At 48.1% G+C, this 18,648-nt stretch overlaps 1 protein-coding gene across 8 annotated transcripts in view; it reads right to left on the bottom strand.

Annotated features, from left to right (window-relative positions):
• SLC41A3 (solute carrier family 41 member 3) overlaps positions 1-18,648 on the bottom strand; it is a 70,478-nt gene that overhangs the window by 31,273 nt on the left and 20,557 nt on the right. For 7 of the 8 annotated variants that reach the window (XM_067043251.1, XM_067043256.1, XM_067043257.1 and 4 more), the window contains exon 3: positions 11,651-11,758. In XM_067043251.1, the coding sequence (XP_066899352.1) occupies positions 11,651-11,758 (108 nt within the window). Of the gene's footprint in view, positions 1-6,805; positions 6,870-11,650; positions 11,759-18,648 lie in introns of those variants that run through there. The other variant, XM_067043258.1, reaches the window with a different exon arrangement.

The raw sequence follows: 18,648 nt of genomic DNA, 5'->3' as shown, positions 1-18,648 counted from the left end.
AAGCACAGAGAGTCCCAAGAAGGATAAACTCAAGGAGGAACACACCGCCAAGACACACAGTAATCAAACTGACAAAAACTAAAGACAAAAAACTTTAAAAGCAACAAGGGAAAAACAACAAATAACGTACAAGGGAAGTCCCATAAGGTTATCAGCTGATTTCTCAGAAGAAACACTGCAGGCCAGAAGGGAGTGACATGATATATATATAAAGTGATCAAAGGGAAGAACCTACAACCAAGAATACTCTATCCAGCAAGGCTCTCATTTAGATTTGACAGAGAAATCAAAAGCTTTATGGACAAGCAAAAGCTAAGAGAATTCAGCACCCCCAGGCCAGCTTTCCAACAAATGCTAAAATAACTTCTCTAGGCAGGAAAGCAACCAGCAGCTTAAAATAACCACGTACATATATAGACTGCTATAACAAAACCTCATGGGAACAGCAAACCCAAAAACTATAATAGATACAAACACAAAAAAGGAAACACAACCCAAACAGAACACTAAAGATGGTCATCAAACCACAAGAGAAGAGAAAAAGACAGGAAAGGAAGAAAAAAGACCTACAGAACAAACCAAAAAAATTAAGAAAATGTCAATAGGAACATACATATCGATAATTACCTTAAATGTAAATGGATTAAATGCTCCAACCAAAAGCCACAGAATGGCTCAATAGATAGAAAAACAACAACCGTATATATGCTGTTTACAAGAGACCCACTTCAGACCTAGGGATACATACAGACTGAAAGTGAGGTGATGGAATAACATATTCCATGCAAATGAAAATCAAAAGAAAGCTGGAATAGCAATACTCATATCAGACAAAATACACTTTAAAATAAAGACTATTATAAGAGACAAAGAAGGACGCTACATAATGATCAAGGGATCAATCCAAGGAGAAGACGTAACAACTGTAAATAGATATGCACCCAACAGAGGAGCACCTCAATATGTAAGGCAGACACTAAGAGCCATAAAGGGAGAAATCGACAGTTACATAATAATAGTGGGGGCTTTAACACCCCACTTTCTTTTTTTTTTAATAGCATGCTTCCTTTTTTTTTAATACCTATGAATTGCTTTTTTAAAATTAATTAATTAATTAAGTTGTGCCAGGTCTTAGTTGCAGCTAGCGGGCTCCTTAGTTGCAGCTGGCTGGCTCATAAGTTGTGGCATGTGGGCTCCTTAGTTGTGGCTCACAGGCTCCTTAGTTGCAGCACGCATGAGGGATCTGGTTCCCTGACCAGGGATCGAATCTGGGCCCCCTGTATTGGGAGCATGGAGTCTTAACCACTGGGCAACCAGGGAAGTCCCAGCACCCCACTTTCATCAATGGATAGATCATTCAGAAAGAAAATCAATAAGGAAACACAGGCCTTAAATCACCCATTAGACCATATGGACTTAATTGATATTTATAGAGCATTCCATCCCAAAGCAGCAGAATACACATTCTTCTCATGTGCATGCAAAAGAGTCTCCAGGATCTACCACATGCTGGGCCACAAAGCAAGCCTTGGTAAATTTAAGAAAACTGAAATCACATCAAGCATCTTTTCTGACCACAATGCTCTGAGATTAGAAATAAACAACAAGGAAAAAACTGTAAAAAACAAACAAGTGGATGCTAAATGATATGCTACTAAACAACCAATGGATCACTGAAGAAATCAAAGAGGAAACAAAAAAATACCTAGAGACAAATGAAAACGAAAAAAACGATGATCCAAAACCTATGGGATGCAGCAAAAGCAGTTCTAAAGGGAAGTTAATAGCAATACAAGTTTACCTCAGGAAACAAGAAAAATAACAAACAAACCACCTAACTTTACACCTAAAGCAACTGGAGAAAGAAGAACAAACAAAAATCCAAAGTTAGTAGAAGGAAAGAAATCATAAAGATCAGAGCAGAAATAAATGAACTAGAAACGAATAAAACAATACCAAAGATGAAAGAAACTAAAAGCTGGTTCTTTGATAAGATAAACAAAATTGATAAACCATTAGCCAGCCTCATCAAGAAAAAAAGGGAGAGGGCCCAAATCAATAAAATTACAAATGAAAAAGGAGAAGTTACAACAGACACTACAGAAATCCAAAGCATCCTAAGAGACTACTACAAACAACCATATGCCAATAAAATGAACAACCTGGAAAAAATGGACAAATTCTTAGAAAGGTATAATCTCCCAAGGCTGAACCAGGAAGAAATAGAAAATATGAACAGACCAATCACATGTACTGAAATTGAATCTGTTTAAAAACTCCCAGCAAAGGGACTTCCCTGGTGGTCCAGTGGTTAAGAATTGGTCCTGCAATGCAGGGAACGCCAGTTCGATCTCTGGTCAGGGAACTAAGATCCCACATGCCGCAGGGCAACTAAACCTGTGCACCACAACTACTGAGCTTGTGCACTTCGGAGCTTGCGTGCCACAACTAGAGAGAAGCCTGTGCACCGCAACGAAGACCCCAGGTGCTATGAGGCCACTATTACCCTGATACCAAAACCAGACAAAGATACCACAAAAAAAGAAAATTACCAGCCAATATCATTGAACATAGACGCAAAAATCCTCAAATACTAGCAATCTGAATTCAACAATACATTAAAAGGATCATACACCATGATCAAGTGGGATATATCCCAGGGATGCAAGGATTTTTCAATTCTGCAAATCAATCATGTGATACACCACGTCAACAAACTGAAGAATAAAAAACCATATGATCATCATCTCAATAGATGCAGGAAAGCTTTTGACAAAATTCAACACCCAATTATGATAAAAACTCTCCAGAAAGTGGGTATATAGGGAACCTACCTCAACGTAATAAAGTCCACATATGACAAGCCCACAGCTAACAGCATACTCAACAGTGAAAAGCAGAAAGCATTTCCTCTAAGATCAGGAACAAGACAAGGATGTCCACTCTCACCACTTTTATTCAACATAGTTTTGGAAGTCCTAGCCATGGCAATCAGAGAAGAAGAAGAAATAAAAGGGATCCAAATTGGAAAAGAAAAAGTAAAACTGTTGCTGTTTACAGATGACATGATACTATACACAGATAATCCTAAAGGTGCTACAAGAAAACTATTACAGCTCATCAATGAATTTGGTAAAGTTGCAGTAAATGAAATTGATACACAAAAATCTGTTGCATTTCTATACACTAACAATGAAAGGTCAGAAAGAGAAATTAAGGAAACTATCCCATTTACCATTGCATCAAAAACAATAAAATACCTAGGAATAAAGCTACCTAAGGAGGCAAAAGACTTGTACTCCAAAAGGTGTAAGACACTGATGTAAGAAATCGAAAATGACACAAACGGAATGATACACCATGTTCTTAGATTGGAAGAACCAATATTGTCAAAATGACTATAGTATCCTAGGCAATGTACAGATGCAATGCAATTCCTATCAAATTACCAATTGCATTTTTCACAGAACTAGAACAAAAATTTTTTTTAATTTCTATGGAAACATGAAAGACCCCGAAGAGCCAAAGCAATCTTGAGAAAGAAAAATGGAGCTGGAGGAATCAGGCTCCCTGACTTGAGTCTATACCACAAAGCTACAGTAATCAAAACAGTGTGATTCTGGCACAAAAACAGAAATATAGATCAATGGAACAGGATAAAAAGCCCAGAAATAAACCCACGCACCTACGGTCAATTAATCTAAGACAAAGGAGGCAAGACTATACAGTGGAGAAAAGACAGTCTCTTCAATATGTTGTGCTGGGAAACTGGACAGCTACAGAATGAAATCAGAACATTCTCTAACACCAAACACAAAAATAAACTCAAAATGGATTAAATGTAAGACCGGATACTAAAAAACTCCTAGAGGAAGGTACAGGCAGAACATTTTTGACATAAATCACAGCACCATCTTTTTGGATCCGTCTCCTAGAGTAATGGAAGTAAAAACAAAAATAAACAAATGGGACCTAATTAAACTTAAAAGCTTTTGCACAGCAAAGGAAATCATAAACAACACAAAAAGCCCATCTACAGACTGGGAGAAAATATTTGCAAATGATGTAACTGACAAGGGATTAATCTCTAAAATATACAAACAGCTTATACAGCTCAATATCAAAAAAACAAACAACCCAATCAAAAAATGGGCAGAAGATCTAAAGAGACATTTTTTCAAAAGAAGACATGCAGATGGCCAACAAACACATGAAAAGATGCTCAACATCGCTAATTATTAGAGAAATGCAAATCAAAACTACAATGAGGTATCACCTCACACCAGTCAGAATGGCCACCATTAAAAAGTCTACAAATAATAAATGCTGGAGAGGGTGTGGAGAAAAGGGAATGCTTCTACACTGTTGGTGAGAATGTAAATTGGTACAACCATTATGAAGAACAGTATGGAGGTTCCTTAAAAAACCAAAAATAGAGCTACCATATGATCCAGTAATCCCACTCCTCGGCATATATCTGGAGAAAACCATAATTAGAAAAGATACATGGACCCCAATGTTCACGGCAGCACTATTTACAACAGCCAAGACACGGAAGCAACCTAAATGTCCATCGACAGAGGAATGGATAAAGAAAATGTAGTATATATATACAATGAAATAGTACTCAGCCATAAAAAAGAATGAAATAAGCCATTTGCAGCAACATGGATGGAGCCAGAGATGATCATACTAAGTAAGACAAACAGACAAATGTCACATGGTATCACTCATATGTGGAATCTAACTAAAAAAATGATACATGAACTTATTTACAAAACAGAAACTGACTCACAAACATAGAAAACAAATTTATAGCTACCAAAGGGGAGGGGGAGAGAGGGATAAATTAGGAGTTTGTGCTTAAAATATACATACTATTATATAGATAACCAACAAGGACCTACTGCATAGCACAGATATTACTCAATATCTTGTAATAACCTATAATGGTAGAGAGTGTAAAAATAAATAAATAAATATATATATATCTGAATCACTTTACTGTACACCTCAAACGAACACAATATTGTAAATCAACTATATTTCAATAAAAATTTTTAAGAAAGAACAAAGTTGGAGGCCTCATACTTCCTGATCTTAAAACCTATTTCAAAGCTACAGGCTTTGAAACACTGCGGTACTGCCATAAAGACACATAGACCAACGGACTAGAACAGAGACCCCAGAAATAAACCCTGGCATATATGGTCAAATAATTTTTGACAAGCATGCCAAGACAGTTCAATGGGGAGAGGACAGTCTTTTCAACAAATGGTGCTGGGAAATCTGGACAGCCACGTACAAAAGGATGAAGTTGAACCTTTACCTAATACCATATACAAAAATTAACTCAAAATGGATCAAAGATCTAAACATTAGAGCTAAATCTATAAACTTCTCAGAAGAAAACAGAGGGGAAAATCTTATGACATTGTATTTGGTTATGATTTCTTGGATATGACTCAAAAGGCACAGGTAAGAAAATAAAAATAGATAACTGGACTACATCAAAATTTAAAACTTTTGTGCATCAAAGGACACAATCAACAGAGTGAAAAGAAAACCAACAGAAAGGGAGAAACTATTGGCAAATCATATGTCTGATAAGGGTTAAGTTCCAGAATACATAAAGAACTCCTACAGCTCAACAACCCATAAATAAAAACCATTAAAAAATGTATAAAGGACTTGAATAGACATTTCTCCAAGAAAATTAAAAATGGCAAAAAGCACATGAAAAGATGTTCAACATTACTAATTATTAGGGAAATACAAATCAATATCACAGCCATTAGGATGGCTACTAGTTAATAAACAAACACCCCCCCCAAAAAAAAAACAAAACAAAAACCCAGGAAATAACAAGTGCTGAGGAGGACGTGGAGAAATGCACACTTAACAACAGTTAAGATGGTAAAATTTATGTGTATTTTACTAAAATTAAAATATTTTAAAAGACCCTTTCAGGGCTTCCCTGGTGGCACAGTGGTTGAGAGTCCGCCGGCTGATGCAGGGTACACGGATTCGTGCCCCGGTCCGGGAAGATCCCTCATGCTGCGGAGCGGTTGGGCCCGTGAACCGTGGCCGCTGAGCCTGCGCGTCCGGAGCCTGTGCTCCGCAACGGGAGAGGCCACGACAGTGAGAGGCCTGCGTACCACAAAAAAAAAGAAAAAAAAAAAAAAAGACCCTTTCAGGGAGGTGAAAAGTCAAGCCAGAGAATGGGAGAAAATTTTTGCAAACCACATATATGACAAAAGACTCATATATAGAATTTATAAAGAGCTCTCAAAACTCAAGAGTAAAAATAGTAATGTAATTAGATATGAATGGATGCTTCACTCAAAGGGGTATGTGACGGCAAAGAAGCACATGAGAAAAGATGACCGTTATTAGTCATTAGGGAAATGCAAATTAAGACCAAGATGAGATATCATATAAATAAATAATAAACATACATATTTATTAAAACAGCCAAAATAAAAACTAGATGATACCAAATACTGGTGAGGATGCAGAAAAACTGAATACCTCAAAAACTGCTGGTGAGATTTCATAAAATTTTCTGGCAGTTTCTTTTTTTAATATATTTTTTTAAATTTTATTTCTTTTATTACTTATTTGGGCTGTGCCAGGTCTTAGTTGTGGCATGCAGGAATTCTTTTTTTTTTTTTTTTTTTAGTTGCAGCATGCAGACTCTTAGTTGCGGCACTGCAGACTTATTAGTTGTGGCATGCACATGGGATCGAGTTCCCCGACCAGGGATCAAACCCAGGCCCCATGCAATGGGAACGCGGAGACTTACCCTGAACATGAAATTTTGATTCGTACCCTTTGTTCACGTTGCTATTGAAGGGTCTCTCTTCATGCTGATGTAAAAGAGCTGCTTAGATACTTGAGGATACAGATGCTCTGTTAATTTTGTATAACTCTTCCCCTTATGGGTTATTCCCCTTTTAATTTTTGCAAGGAAACTGTATGGGTAGAATTGTGTCCCCCCAACAGAACTTGAAGTCCGAACCCCCAGAACCTCGTAACTGACTTCATTTGGAAATAGGGTGGTTGGAGATGTACTTAGTTTATACGAGGTCACACTGGGGTAGGGTGGGCACCCAATCCAATGTGGCTGCTGTCCTTATAGAAAGGGGACATTTGGAGATATGTGCACACAGGCAGAGCCACGTGGAGACAAAGACAGAGGTTGGGGCAGTGCATCTACAGGCCAGGGAACAGTGGAGATCACAGCAGACCCAGAGCTGGGGAAAGGCCTGGAGCAGAGGCTCCCATAGCCTCAGGGGGAGCCAGCCCAGCCCAGCCCAGCCTCCATCTCTGACTTATAACCAGAGCTTGGAGACCATACATTGCTGTTGTTTAAGCCACTCGGTCTGTGGTGCTTTGTTACGACAGTCCCAGGGAACTGAAATTATTACGTAGCTCCCAGTTTAACTGAGACAAGGCATCGTCCTTCCTTTATGAGTTCTGCATTGGTTCTGCCACTTAAAAAGCATTTCTTGTCACCAATTCTAAAAATACTGATGTGTTTTTCTGGTATCATGCTTTACTTTAAATTACTCCATGTATTCAAAATATATATTTACGTATGACATAAAATAAAAATTACTTCCAAAGAATTAGCCAATTATCTCAGAACCATTTATTAATAATCTACCCTCTTTTCATTGATTTAAAATGTCATATTATCATACAGTAGATTGTATTTGTATAAGTCTGAGTTTATTTCTGGATGTTCTGTTTTGTTCTCTGATATAGTAATTGAGACTGGCTGCAAAATATTTTTCTTACTATAACTTTATGTTATGTTGTAAAATCTGGAAATCAAATTTCACCATTAGTCTTCTTTCTCTTTTTCCTACTAATATGTCATGGTTATTCTGACTCATTCCTCAAGATAAACTTTAAAATAATACTGTCAAATTCCCCCCAATCTCTCTGGCATTAACTGCATTAATTTTATAAACAAAAACAGGGAGAACTGGTAACTTTACAACATTGATTTTTCCCATCAGAAACTCCATCTCTCCCTCCAAATTTTTATTTCCCTTTATGGAGTTTTGTCATTTTATTTGTATGGGTTCCACACATTTCTTTTTGAGGCTTCAGTATGGAAAAGTGTTAAAATTTGTTCATAGTTTGAAATGGGACCTAATCAAACTTACAAGCTTTTGCACAGCAAAGGAAACCATAAACAAAACGAAAAGACAACCTACAGAATGGGAGAAAATATTTGCAAATGATGCAACCAACAAGGGCTTAATTTCCAAAATATACAAACAGCTCATACAACTCAACAACAACAAAAAACAAACAACCCAATCAAAAAATGGGCAGAAGACCTAAATACACATTTCTCCAAAGAAGACATACATATGGCCAAGAGGCACATGAAAAGATGCTCAACATGGCTAATCATTAGAGAAATGCAAATCAAAACTACAGTGAGGTACCAACTCACACCAGTCAGAAAGGCCATCATCAAAAAATCAGCAAACAGTAAATGCTGGAAAGGGTGTGGAGAAAAGGGAACCCTCTTGCACTGTTGGTGGGAATGTAAATCATTTACACAGTGTAGCCACTGTGGAGAACAGTATGGAGGTTCCTCAGAAAACTAAAAATAGAGCCACCATATGATCCAGCAATCCCACTCCTGGGCATATATTGGACAAAACTATAATTCAAAAAGATACATGCACCCCAATGTTCATTGCTGCACTATTTACAATAGCCAAGACATGGAAGCAACCTAAATATCCATTGATATAGGAATAAATAAAGAAGATGTGGTACATATATATAGTGGAACATTACTCAGTCATAACAGAGAATGAAATAATGCCATTTTCAGCAATATGATGCAACTAGAGATCCAGTGACGTTAAGTCAGAAACAGAAAGACAAATACCATATGATATCACTTATATGTGGAGTCTAAAATATGACACATGAATCTATGAAATAGAAACAGACTCAGAGAACAGACTGCTGGTTGCCAAGTGGGAAGCGGTTGGGGGAGGGATGGAGTGGGAGGTTGGCGTTAGCGGATGTAAGCTTTTATATATAGGATGGATAAAGAACAAGGTCCTACTGTACAGCACAGGGAACTATATTCAATACCCTATGATGAACCATAATGGAAAAGAATATACATATAAAAAAGAATGTATATATATGTACAACTAAAAAAAATTTGCTCATTGTTTGAAAGATATCTCTCTCCAATTTTTTCAATTCAATTTTACAATTCAATTGTATTTTGTAATGACCAATTTTGGTGTGTGCAGAAGTATGTAGTTATACATGTTAATGTCTATTTTAAATTTCATCTAGATATTTTGAAACCAGATCACTTTACTGAGATTATTAGTTTTAAAACTTTTCTAGTTGATTTGCTTAGTTTTCCAAGAAGATAAGCATATCAATAACAAATAAGTTTTTCTCCCTCTTTGTTATTTAAGGGTCTTATTTCCTCTTCTTGGCATATTACACCAGCTAAAACATCCAGAACAATATAAATAAAATATTCTTCTATTTCAAGTTGCACTAAGAATATTTTTTACATCATGAGTGGGTCTTGAAGGCAGAACTAATCTACAGAGATTGGAAGTGGATCAGGGGTTTCTGGGATGGACTGTGGGTGGCAGGCTCTGTATCTCAATTGGGATAGTAGTTATGTCAGTGTGTATATTTGTCAAAAGTCACTGACCCGTACACTTAAAATTTGTGAGTTTTTGTTGTACTGATTTACACATTAATACAGTGTTAGGTGTTGAAAGCTTCTTTTTTTAAATATAAATTTATTTATTTTATTTATTTTTGGCTGAGCTGGGTCATCACTGCTGCGCGGGCTTTCTTCAGTTGCAACAAGCGGGGACTACGCTTCGTTGAGGCACGCGGGCTTTCTCATCGCAGTGGCTTCTCTTTGCTGTGGAGCACGGGCTCTAGGCGCGCGGGCTTTAGTAGTTGTGGCTTGTGGGCTCTAGAGCGCAGGCTCAGTAGTTGTGGCGCATGGGCTCAGCTGCTCCGCGGAGTGTGGGATCGTCCTGGACCAGGGCTCGAACCTGTGTCCCCTGCGTTGGCAGGCGGACTCTTAACCACTGCGCCACCAGGGAAGCCCTTGAATGATTTTTAAGGTTCTTCTGCACTGATAATGGGGCTGTTCTCCTCAAACAGGCTGTGATGATGAATTGTTACAATCATTCTTTTCTCCCCTCCACATTTTATGCATTAAAAAAAATTATAACAGTAAGACACAGTCACAGCACAGAAGTGTTTAATATGCAGTTAAGCACCATGAAATAAAAATGTAACCCAAGGCACAGTGGTTAAGAAGCCCGCCTGCCAATGCAGGGGACACGGGTTCAAGCCCTGCTTTGGGAAGATCCCACATGCTGCGGAGCAGCTAAGCCCGTATGCCACAACTACTGAAGCCCGCGTGCCTAGAGCCCGTGCTCCGCAACAAGAGAAGCCACCGCAATGAGAAGCCCGCGCACCGCAACGAAGACCCAACGCACCCTAAATAAATAAATAAATAAAATAAATTTATATTTTAAAAAATGTAACCTGAAATGCCACCATGGCAGGGATTACCATCAACATTTCTTCCCTCTCACTGACCCATTTAATCACACTTACGTGTGTGCACACGTGTATGTGCACACACATGGACACCATGTCATCTGCCACTTAAGACATTTCAATGGCCCACAAGACTGCATGGTCCGGCCTCTGCTGTGACAAATTACCACAAACTCAGTGGGTGAAAATGATGCAAACGTCTTCTCTTTCAGTTCTGGAGGCCAGGGGTCTGCAGAGGGTCTATGCAGGGGGGCAGCTGTTTCTTTCCGTTTCCAGCAGGTAGAGCTACACCTGGCTCTCAGCCCTTCCTTCATCTTTGCAGGTGGTGGCGAGCATCTGCTCCCCCAACTCTGCTTCCTTCTTCTGTCTGACATTTCCCCCCAACCCCACCTCCCCTTGGTCGGGACCCTTGCGACAACACCGGGCTCCCTGGACGATCCAGGATTCTCTCCTACTGCAAGGGCCTTAACTTAATCATGTGCAAACACCTCCACTGAAGGGAGTGTTCAGTCTCCACGGGTTAGGACGTGGACATCTTTGGGGGCTGCTGTTCAGCTGGCCACCCCTCACCTCTCTCTCCAGCCTCGGGCTCCAGGGACCGCCCCCCGCTAGCACCCCAGCTGCATCGCCCACCTCTCGGTGTCTAGAACACAGCGTATCAGGACGTTTTCACAGAGAAAGGAGACCATCCCCGTAACAGAAGGAAAGGGATTTCCACGCCCTGGGACGGTGAGGAGAGTAGCAAAGCTGGGAACTGTGACAAAGTGCCCAGAGGAGGACACCCTGGTGACGAGGATTCTAGGACATTCGCCACTGCTTCTGGGTCACGTGTGGAACCAGCCTCAGGCTCCAGTACGAACAGGGGACACAAGGACACAGCGCCCCTGACATCTGGGCCTCATCCGCAGCCCAGCCTCCGGTCAAAGAGCAGGCTGGTCGCCACGCAGAGCCACACGACAGGACAACTCCCAACGATGTCAGATTTTCAGAGTCCAACCCACCCGCCCACGAGCTCCATGGGGAGAGCTGGAGGTCAGATGTGCAGACATCCACTCACCGCGGTGGAGAGGCGTGAGGCCAGTGTCATCTCCAGGTTGCCCTTCAGGCCCACCAGGGGCGGCACCAAGGTCAGCAGGTCCTTCACCTCCGTGAACACGGGCCAGTGCTGCGGGGAAAGAACTGGGGGTCAGTCCAAGCACACGTCCCACGCCTCTCGGGAACTGCTCGAGATATACTTCGACAAGTCCTCATTCCATGTAAAATGAAAAAAACTACCCAGTTTCTTAAATGGCTTTAAACTAAACAGAGTAATGATCAACTGTGAACAGCGGCCCAGGGAGCCCCTTCCTTCTCTGGCCGCTGGGAGACCGGGTCTGGGCCCGTGCCCGTGGATGGGGAACCGCTTGGTCCTGCGTGCACGTCTGTAGAAACAGGAATGAACCCCCAACTGCAAAGCTGGGGATTTCTTGTGGGATTTCTCACGGGCCAGCTGGCAGGACGATCTGGGCTGGGCAGGGACTCCCCCGCCCCGAGGCCGATGGGTGGGGCCCAAGGTCACTTGGGGGCCCTGGATTTGTGAAAACTGATGGAATGTGTCTCCGTCACTTGTACATAAATAAAAATGTAACAAGAAGGAATGGGAAACACAAGCACGCTTCAAGAGAACACGAAGACGTTTCTTTGTGAAGGGAACCTGGTCCCACCTGTTTAACGTGCAGTTAGACCGCCCCCGCCCCCATCTGATCCGACTAGCTGCTTTCGCCTCCCTGGGCCTGAGCTATCTGTGACCCTCCACAGAAGCTGGTCCTAGAAAGCCTGCTGCTCTGTGAGCTGGGAGGCAGGTGGCGTGGGGCCTGGTTCCCCATACCCAAGACAAGAGTCCCCCTACCCCAGGGGCCCTGAGGGTCATCAAAAGAGCCGCCCCACAATGCGTCTTATGGGACCTGGAAGCAAAGGGGCAGGCCAGGCGCTCTGAGGACCCCTTCGTGTCCCGAGATCTGGGAAGTTTCGCAGACTCACAGTTACGGTTCCCTCTCCTTTACCTTTTCTACAAAGCTGGGAAGTTGAGAACCCAGTCCAAGCTTTGGTGGAGTTACAAGCCTTCCTCTCCAAAAAGTACGGAAAGAACGTGTCACCAGCCACGGGGGTGCTGTGTCCTGTCCGGCAGAGGCCCCTCCCGCCTGGCCTGGGAAGCCCCCTCCCAGGGGCTGGCGCTCTCATCCTCCTCCCACCAACACACAAGACCGAGCACCCAGCCCCCAAGTAAACTCCCTTCTCTCAGCCCCCTTCTTCCGCGGCACCACTGAACTTGACTGCCGCACCTGAGACCGCTGTGTGTGGGGTGACTCCCTGTAGGAACCCCTCCCCCGCTACGTGATGGGCACACCCCTGTCCCCAAGTGGCTGGCGGGGCCTTGTCCTGTCCTGTGCTGACCTCTGATTGTCCCATCTTGGCCTCTGCTGAGGGCTCCTCATCTTCCTCCTGACCTTTTACATTTTTCAAACGTAAGGGACTGGAGGCATCCCTGGTGGCGCAGTGGTTAAGAATCCGCCTGCTAATGCAGGGGACATGGGTTCGAGCCCTGGTCTGGGAAGATTCCACATGCTGCGGAGCGACTAAGCCCATGAGCCACAACTGCTGAGCCTGCACGCCCAGAGCCCATGCTCCGCAACAAGAGAAGCCACCGCAATGAGAAGCCTACACACCGCAACTTAGAGTAGCCCCTGCGCGCTGCAACTAGAGAAAGCCCGCACACAGCAACAAAGACAACAAAAACAAAAAATGTAAGGGACTTATTTTCTTGCTCCAGACAGGAAGGCTGCAAAGGTCTAATAACCATCTCTGCTTCTTCAACGTGGGCACAGACATCTCAGTGCTCACAGTAACCTTGAATCTGTGGGACTGACTCACCCACGACTGTTACGCTTTCAAAGGAAAACCGAGGGCCAGCCGTTGCCAAGATCCCGTGTCCGCGGCTGAGAAAGTCCCTGTTCCAGGACACACGGAGCCAGGCTGGGGGAGGTCAGGCTGCCTGCGAGGAACCTGAGGCCCCGGCACACGCTCCCGCCCACTCTTCCCTGGACTCACCCCGTCCACTCAGATCTGCTTCTGCCAGCAGTACAGCAAGGTCGTGAACCCCTGCCCTCTAACCCTGACTCCCCCTCCTGCTTCGGTTCTCCCTTCTCTCCAAGTCCTCTCCCTTCCAAGGCCCAGGCCCCTCCGCACCCCACACAGGGGCAGCAGGAGGTGGGTCTGCGGGCAGTGGTCCTGTCCTCCTGCAAGGGGTCACCTGGGCTGGGCCACAGGCACGGCCGACGAGGGTTGGGAAGGGGCTTTAGACACATGAGGTCTGCCAACCACGAGGGGCTACTCAGGGACAAAGCCAGCAAAGGTGCACGGCACCAGGAGAACAGAAGGCCAGGGCCCCGGGGACACTGAGTCCAAGGGATGAACAGGGCTGGAGCTGCCTGACCTGCAGACCTCTTCAGGGAGACGCTGAATGGGTCGGGATTTTGGTCACCCACTCCCAGAGCACCCTGACGGCGGCTGGCTCCACAACCCAGCTCATGCCTGCCCCTGGCCGCGGACAGCCCTGGACGTCCCACAGGTCCCCCGCCCAAGGCTCCACGCTGACCCTGCTGCATGGGCCCCCTGCACTGGCTCTTGCACTTGGTGGGGGTCTCTCAATCACGCCTACAGCCCCCAGCTCTCCCCTGCAGCCTTGAGCAGCACCCCTGGGTCATCTCAGACCCCAGCAGCCAGGGAGGACGTGTCACTCAGCCCCTTACAACCCTTCACTAATTCCAGTCCTGGGCACGCAGATCCTCATGTTCCGCAAACACAAACGCAGTGCAGATCGAGGCATGAGGACTGGGCGGGGCGGGGGAGCCGAGGGGCTGCAAGCCCTCCATCTGGCGGGTTAACGCACCCCTTTATCCCGAGATGGCTCACCAAACTGTGTGCTCACCGGCTGTGCGATTTTCTCCACGCCTGTGCTGGACCCCAGTGAAGCAAAACGTGATGTTTGTTTTAGAACAAAGAACGAGGACAAAGTGAACAAGCCTTCACCCTCGGCGGCCGCCCTTCTCCCCGCACGCTCGCCCCCTCTGTGGTCTGCACACACGGGGCCCCTCGCCGGGACGTTCACTGTTGCTCACGCGCCCTGGAAACGCCACCTCTGAGGCTCAGCAAAGCGTCTGCAGAGTCTCCAACCTGCCCCCTCCCCTTTGTCTGCAGGGGGGCCCAAGGGCCACCAGACATGCCCGCCAGGAAAGTCAGCTTCCGCTCAGGAATCAACCAAATTCGCTCAACAAACGGAGGAACTGGATGACAAGTGGCTCTGTCCACCTGCCCGGCGCTTGGCTCTCAGCTGCTCCAAGCAGCCAGCCTGTCTGGTTCAGCCCTGATCTGGGAAGAGTAATCATATGCGCTTTCACGGTCCCTGGTGCCCACGTGTGCATGTAAACCCCAGAAAGGTCTGGAATGACACACACGACTCGACAGTAAGGGACCTACTGCGACTGAGGCCGTGGTCAGAGGGCTTAACCTCACTGCGATGCTTATTCCATAAAAAGAAATACTTATACCTTACTTGTGTAATTGAAAAATAATTTTGTGAAGACACGAAACTGATACTCTGGCCACTTACTGGGCCTCATTCCCCAGGCCCAGAATCAGACTCCCGGCCCCAAAGAGCGTAGGTGAAACCTGCACCCAGCCGGGCACAGAGCCGCGCCGGGGACCGTCCACGAGGCACGGCTGTCGGGCCAGGTGGTCTACCTCACTGAAAGCTTGGAAGCCCCGAGGCTCGGTGTGAATGGCTCCGGGTGGGCGCCAGCCTGGGCACCGCTGGAGCCAGGAGCCCCCCGTGATGTGGGCTTCCCTCTGGGAGCCCCAAGGCTGCTTCCTGCACTGATGGGAGGGGTGAGCAGGGACCCAAGTAAACGAGGGCCCTTGACCCTCACGCACCCTGTCTGCAAAGTGGGGACCAGGAAAGGGCTGTGACGGCCAGAGCTGTTCCACCCTCCCAGTCGCTGGCCCTCCCGAAGCTGACGGCTCAAGGCCAAACCTGCACACAGCCTTCCCCACGTCTGCTCTGGGCCCACCTCCCAGACGGAACCCGCATGCGGTCAGGAAGGGCGCCGCGCTCTCCAGCTGGACACCCTCCTGACCCGGCCCCGGGGCGCCCATCAGGTCAGGCATGACCCCCTCTCCCCCCAGGCCCCACCAAACCTCCTGGCCTCTGCCAAGCTCTCGGCCGCCTGTTCTCGGCCCCGAGGCCCCATAGAAAGGGTCATGGGTGGACAGGTTGGGGACACGGGGCCATGCTCCATGCAAGGTGCCGGGGAAGGTCAAGGAGGGAGATTCAGCATGGACTCTCCCAGTGTCTGCAAGGCCCAGGGAGGGTGACAGACCCTGGGGCAACTCCAGGGGAAGCAGCAGACAGGAATCCAGGTCTCCAGCTGGAAGCAAGTGAGGAAGTGCCCTGTCCACTGAGCAGGGCGGCCTGAGGCTGCCCCGAGAACCTCGTTCAGAGCCGGGTACCCGGGTGGCTGTCGGCCGCCCCCTGCAGCTCAGAGGCAGGGGCATGGCGGGATGTGAGAGGTGACGGCCCCTCCCCCCGCATGCTCAGGTACAGGCCCCAGCGGCTCGAGAACACACTAACTCCGTAAGTGACCCAAACACGGCTCCCAGAGCCGACCCAGGGCATAAACAGACCCCCTGGACCTCCCAGCAAACACCTCTCCTGGTGGAGACCCCCACATCTGCATCCCCTTGTGCACCTGGACCCCTGCCGCGCTCAGGACCCTGTCTTCCCGCTGAGACCCCCCTCCGGAGATTCTGGGGCTGGAGAAGCAGTGCCCGGCACCCTCGCTCGGGCCAGCACACCAACCTCACAACGGCGCCCAGTTTGCAGGTGAAGAGACTGAGGCAGGATGCCTGAGCCCCGCGGGTGGGGAGAGACCCCCCCAGGCCCTGCCTAATGGGTCTGCGTTTGCTGGAAGAACGGTTCGAGCTCCCAGGCTGAGGAGTCTCACGCAGGCTGACGGTGGAGGGTGGACAGAAGCCTCTGTGACTCTCAGACACTGAGGTCCCAGGAGGACTCCCCTGCCAGCGCCCCGAGCCCGGTCCCCTGCCTGACCCAGGGGCCTGTCCTGTGTGTGACGCCTGGTCCCCCACCCCAGGGCCCGCGCCGCCCCTCGCCTCGCCACACGCACCTGGATCGTGTTCATCAGCAGGCCGGCCGCCACCATGCCGAAGCCAGACAGCAGAACGGGCACCACAACCTGGCCCACGATGGTGCAGGTGGTCTCAGGGACGACCCCGCGGGGGCAGCGGGTGAGCTCACAGCGGAAGCCTCGCAGCTTCGTGCCCTGAAAGCGGACCTCCAGGTCCAGCTGGGTGACCACCATGGCCAGGCCGGTGGCACTCTCCTTGGATGTCCAAGCCTGGGTGCTCCCAACACCAGCCTCCACCCAAACCCGGATGCGTTTCCTAAGGAGTCCACCGGGCAGAGCTGCTAGGCGTCCTGTGCTGTGAACAGCCCCCGCTGCCCCTCGGCCGAGGGCCAGAGCCAACGGTGAGGAACGAAGGCCGGGTGACTCAGCCTCGCTCAGGGCTCGGCCACTCCTGCTGTGCACTCCCCAAAGATCAGGTTCTCCTCCGAGAGTGGCTGCCGTGTCCGGTGGGACCTCCCTCGGCTGGCCTCCCACGAGGAGGCTCCCTGTCCCCTGGAGCGACCTTGACAGCGTCCAGCTGTCCGGGCCACGCTGCCTCGGGCTGGATCAGAGAGCCGGAGCTACGTGAGGCCTGGCCTTGGTGAGGCCGCACGGGGCCTGGGGACATCTCAGCCTGAAGCACCTGCCCCTCGGGCCAGGTCTGAGCCCCTTAGGACTGTCACCCCTCAAGGTCGAGAGGCCTGCAGGCCCCCAAGAAAGAAGCCGTGCCCTGCGGCCACTCGACCTAGGTTGTCGAGGGGCTCACGGCCACAGGAAGAGGCTGTGTTCACTGAAGGAATGCAGCCCTGCTGTCTCTCAAAGGACAGACTTGTAAGGTGCTTCTTATGGGCCCAGGCTCGTGCCGACACAGGTTAGCCCAGCCTTGAGCTGCCGTCCCGAGCCCAAGGAGAAGGGGGTCTCTGCGTGGAATAAATGAGAGTGTCCACTGGGCACCCCACAGGTGCCAGGGACAGTGTCCAGGCCTGAGGGCGGGCTGCGCAGGGTCAGCGCCAGAGCCAGCAGGAGCCCAAAGCTGAGGGCTGATGCTCGCTCACACCTCTGGCGCACCTCGGCCGGTTCCCCTCCTTCGGAGAGTCCACCCCACGCTCAAGCCCAGCCCGCAGCCTGGAGTCCAGCCCTCACCACTCTAGATCCCACTGAGCTGGGCAACCCCGATTCCCTCCTCGCCAACTCCAGCCAGACACTGACAGCCGTTTCCCTCGCGTCCCCGATGTTTCACTGCATCTTTCCTCACCCCCTTCACCTTCTCGTGAAGCCCCTCCAAGGAGCCAGACAGAAGGAGCCCAACTTCCCAGCAAGAGCTGGGGTCTGTCGGCCCCTTGTGTGGGAACGCAGGAGACGCTGCCCCCGTCCAGTTTGGGGCCCCGATCCTGGGGTCCTGACGGCTTCCACCGCCCACCTCTGGAGATGCTGGCGTTCGGGAGCCCGCCACCCCACCGACGAGAAGTTCAGGTGTGTTCAGGCTGCGGCCCCGTGGGCAGCCAGCAGCAGCCGTCCTGTCACAGGAGGGGACGGTCCTGGACTGTGTGTCCCACCGGCTGCTCACTGAGTGGTGTCCAAGTGAAAGATCTGTGATCAAATCGACAGCGGGCTTCCCGCCAGCCACAGTCAGGCGCGGTTTGCTGCAGAGCAGGAGCAAAGGGGACCTTCTCAGATAATGCAGCGACTCCGAACCCCCCTGCGCAGCCCAGACTCTCCCTGAGCTTTCAGGCCACAGCCGACCCCCCGTGCCCTTTCACAGGCACACGCGTCACATTCCGTCCATCACCAGACTCTCAAGGCACCCCCGAGCCACGCACTAGGAAGCAAAGGTCCC

This window comes from Kogia breviceps, chromosome 10, assembly GCF_026419965.1.
Source record: "Kogia breviceps isolate mKogBre1 chromosome 10, mKogBre1 haplotype 1, whole genome shotgun sequence".
In the NCBI taxonomy this organism is placed as follows: Eukaryota; Metazoa; Chordata; class Mammalia; order Artiodactyla; family Physeteridae; genus Kogia; species Kogia breviceps.
Note: the sequence above shows the minus strand (reverse complement) of the source record. Positions and strands in the feature narration are given on the sequence as shown.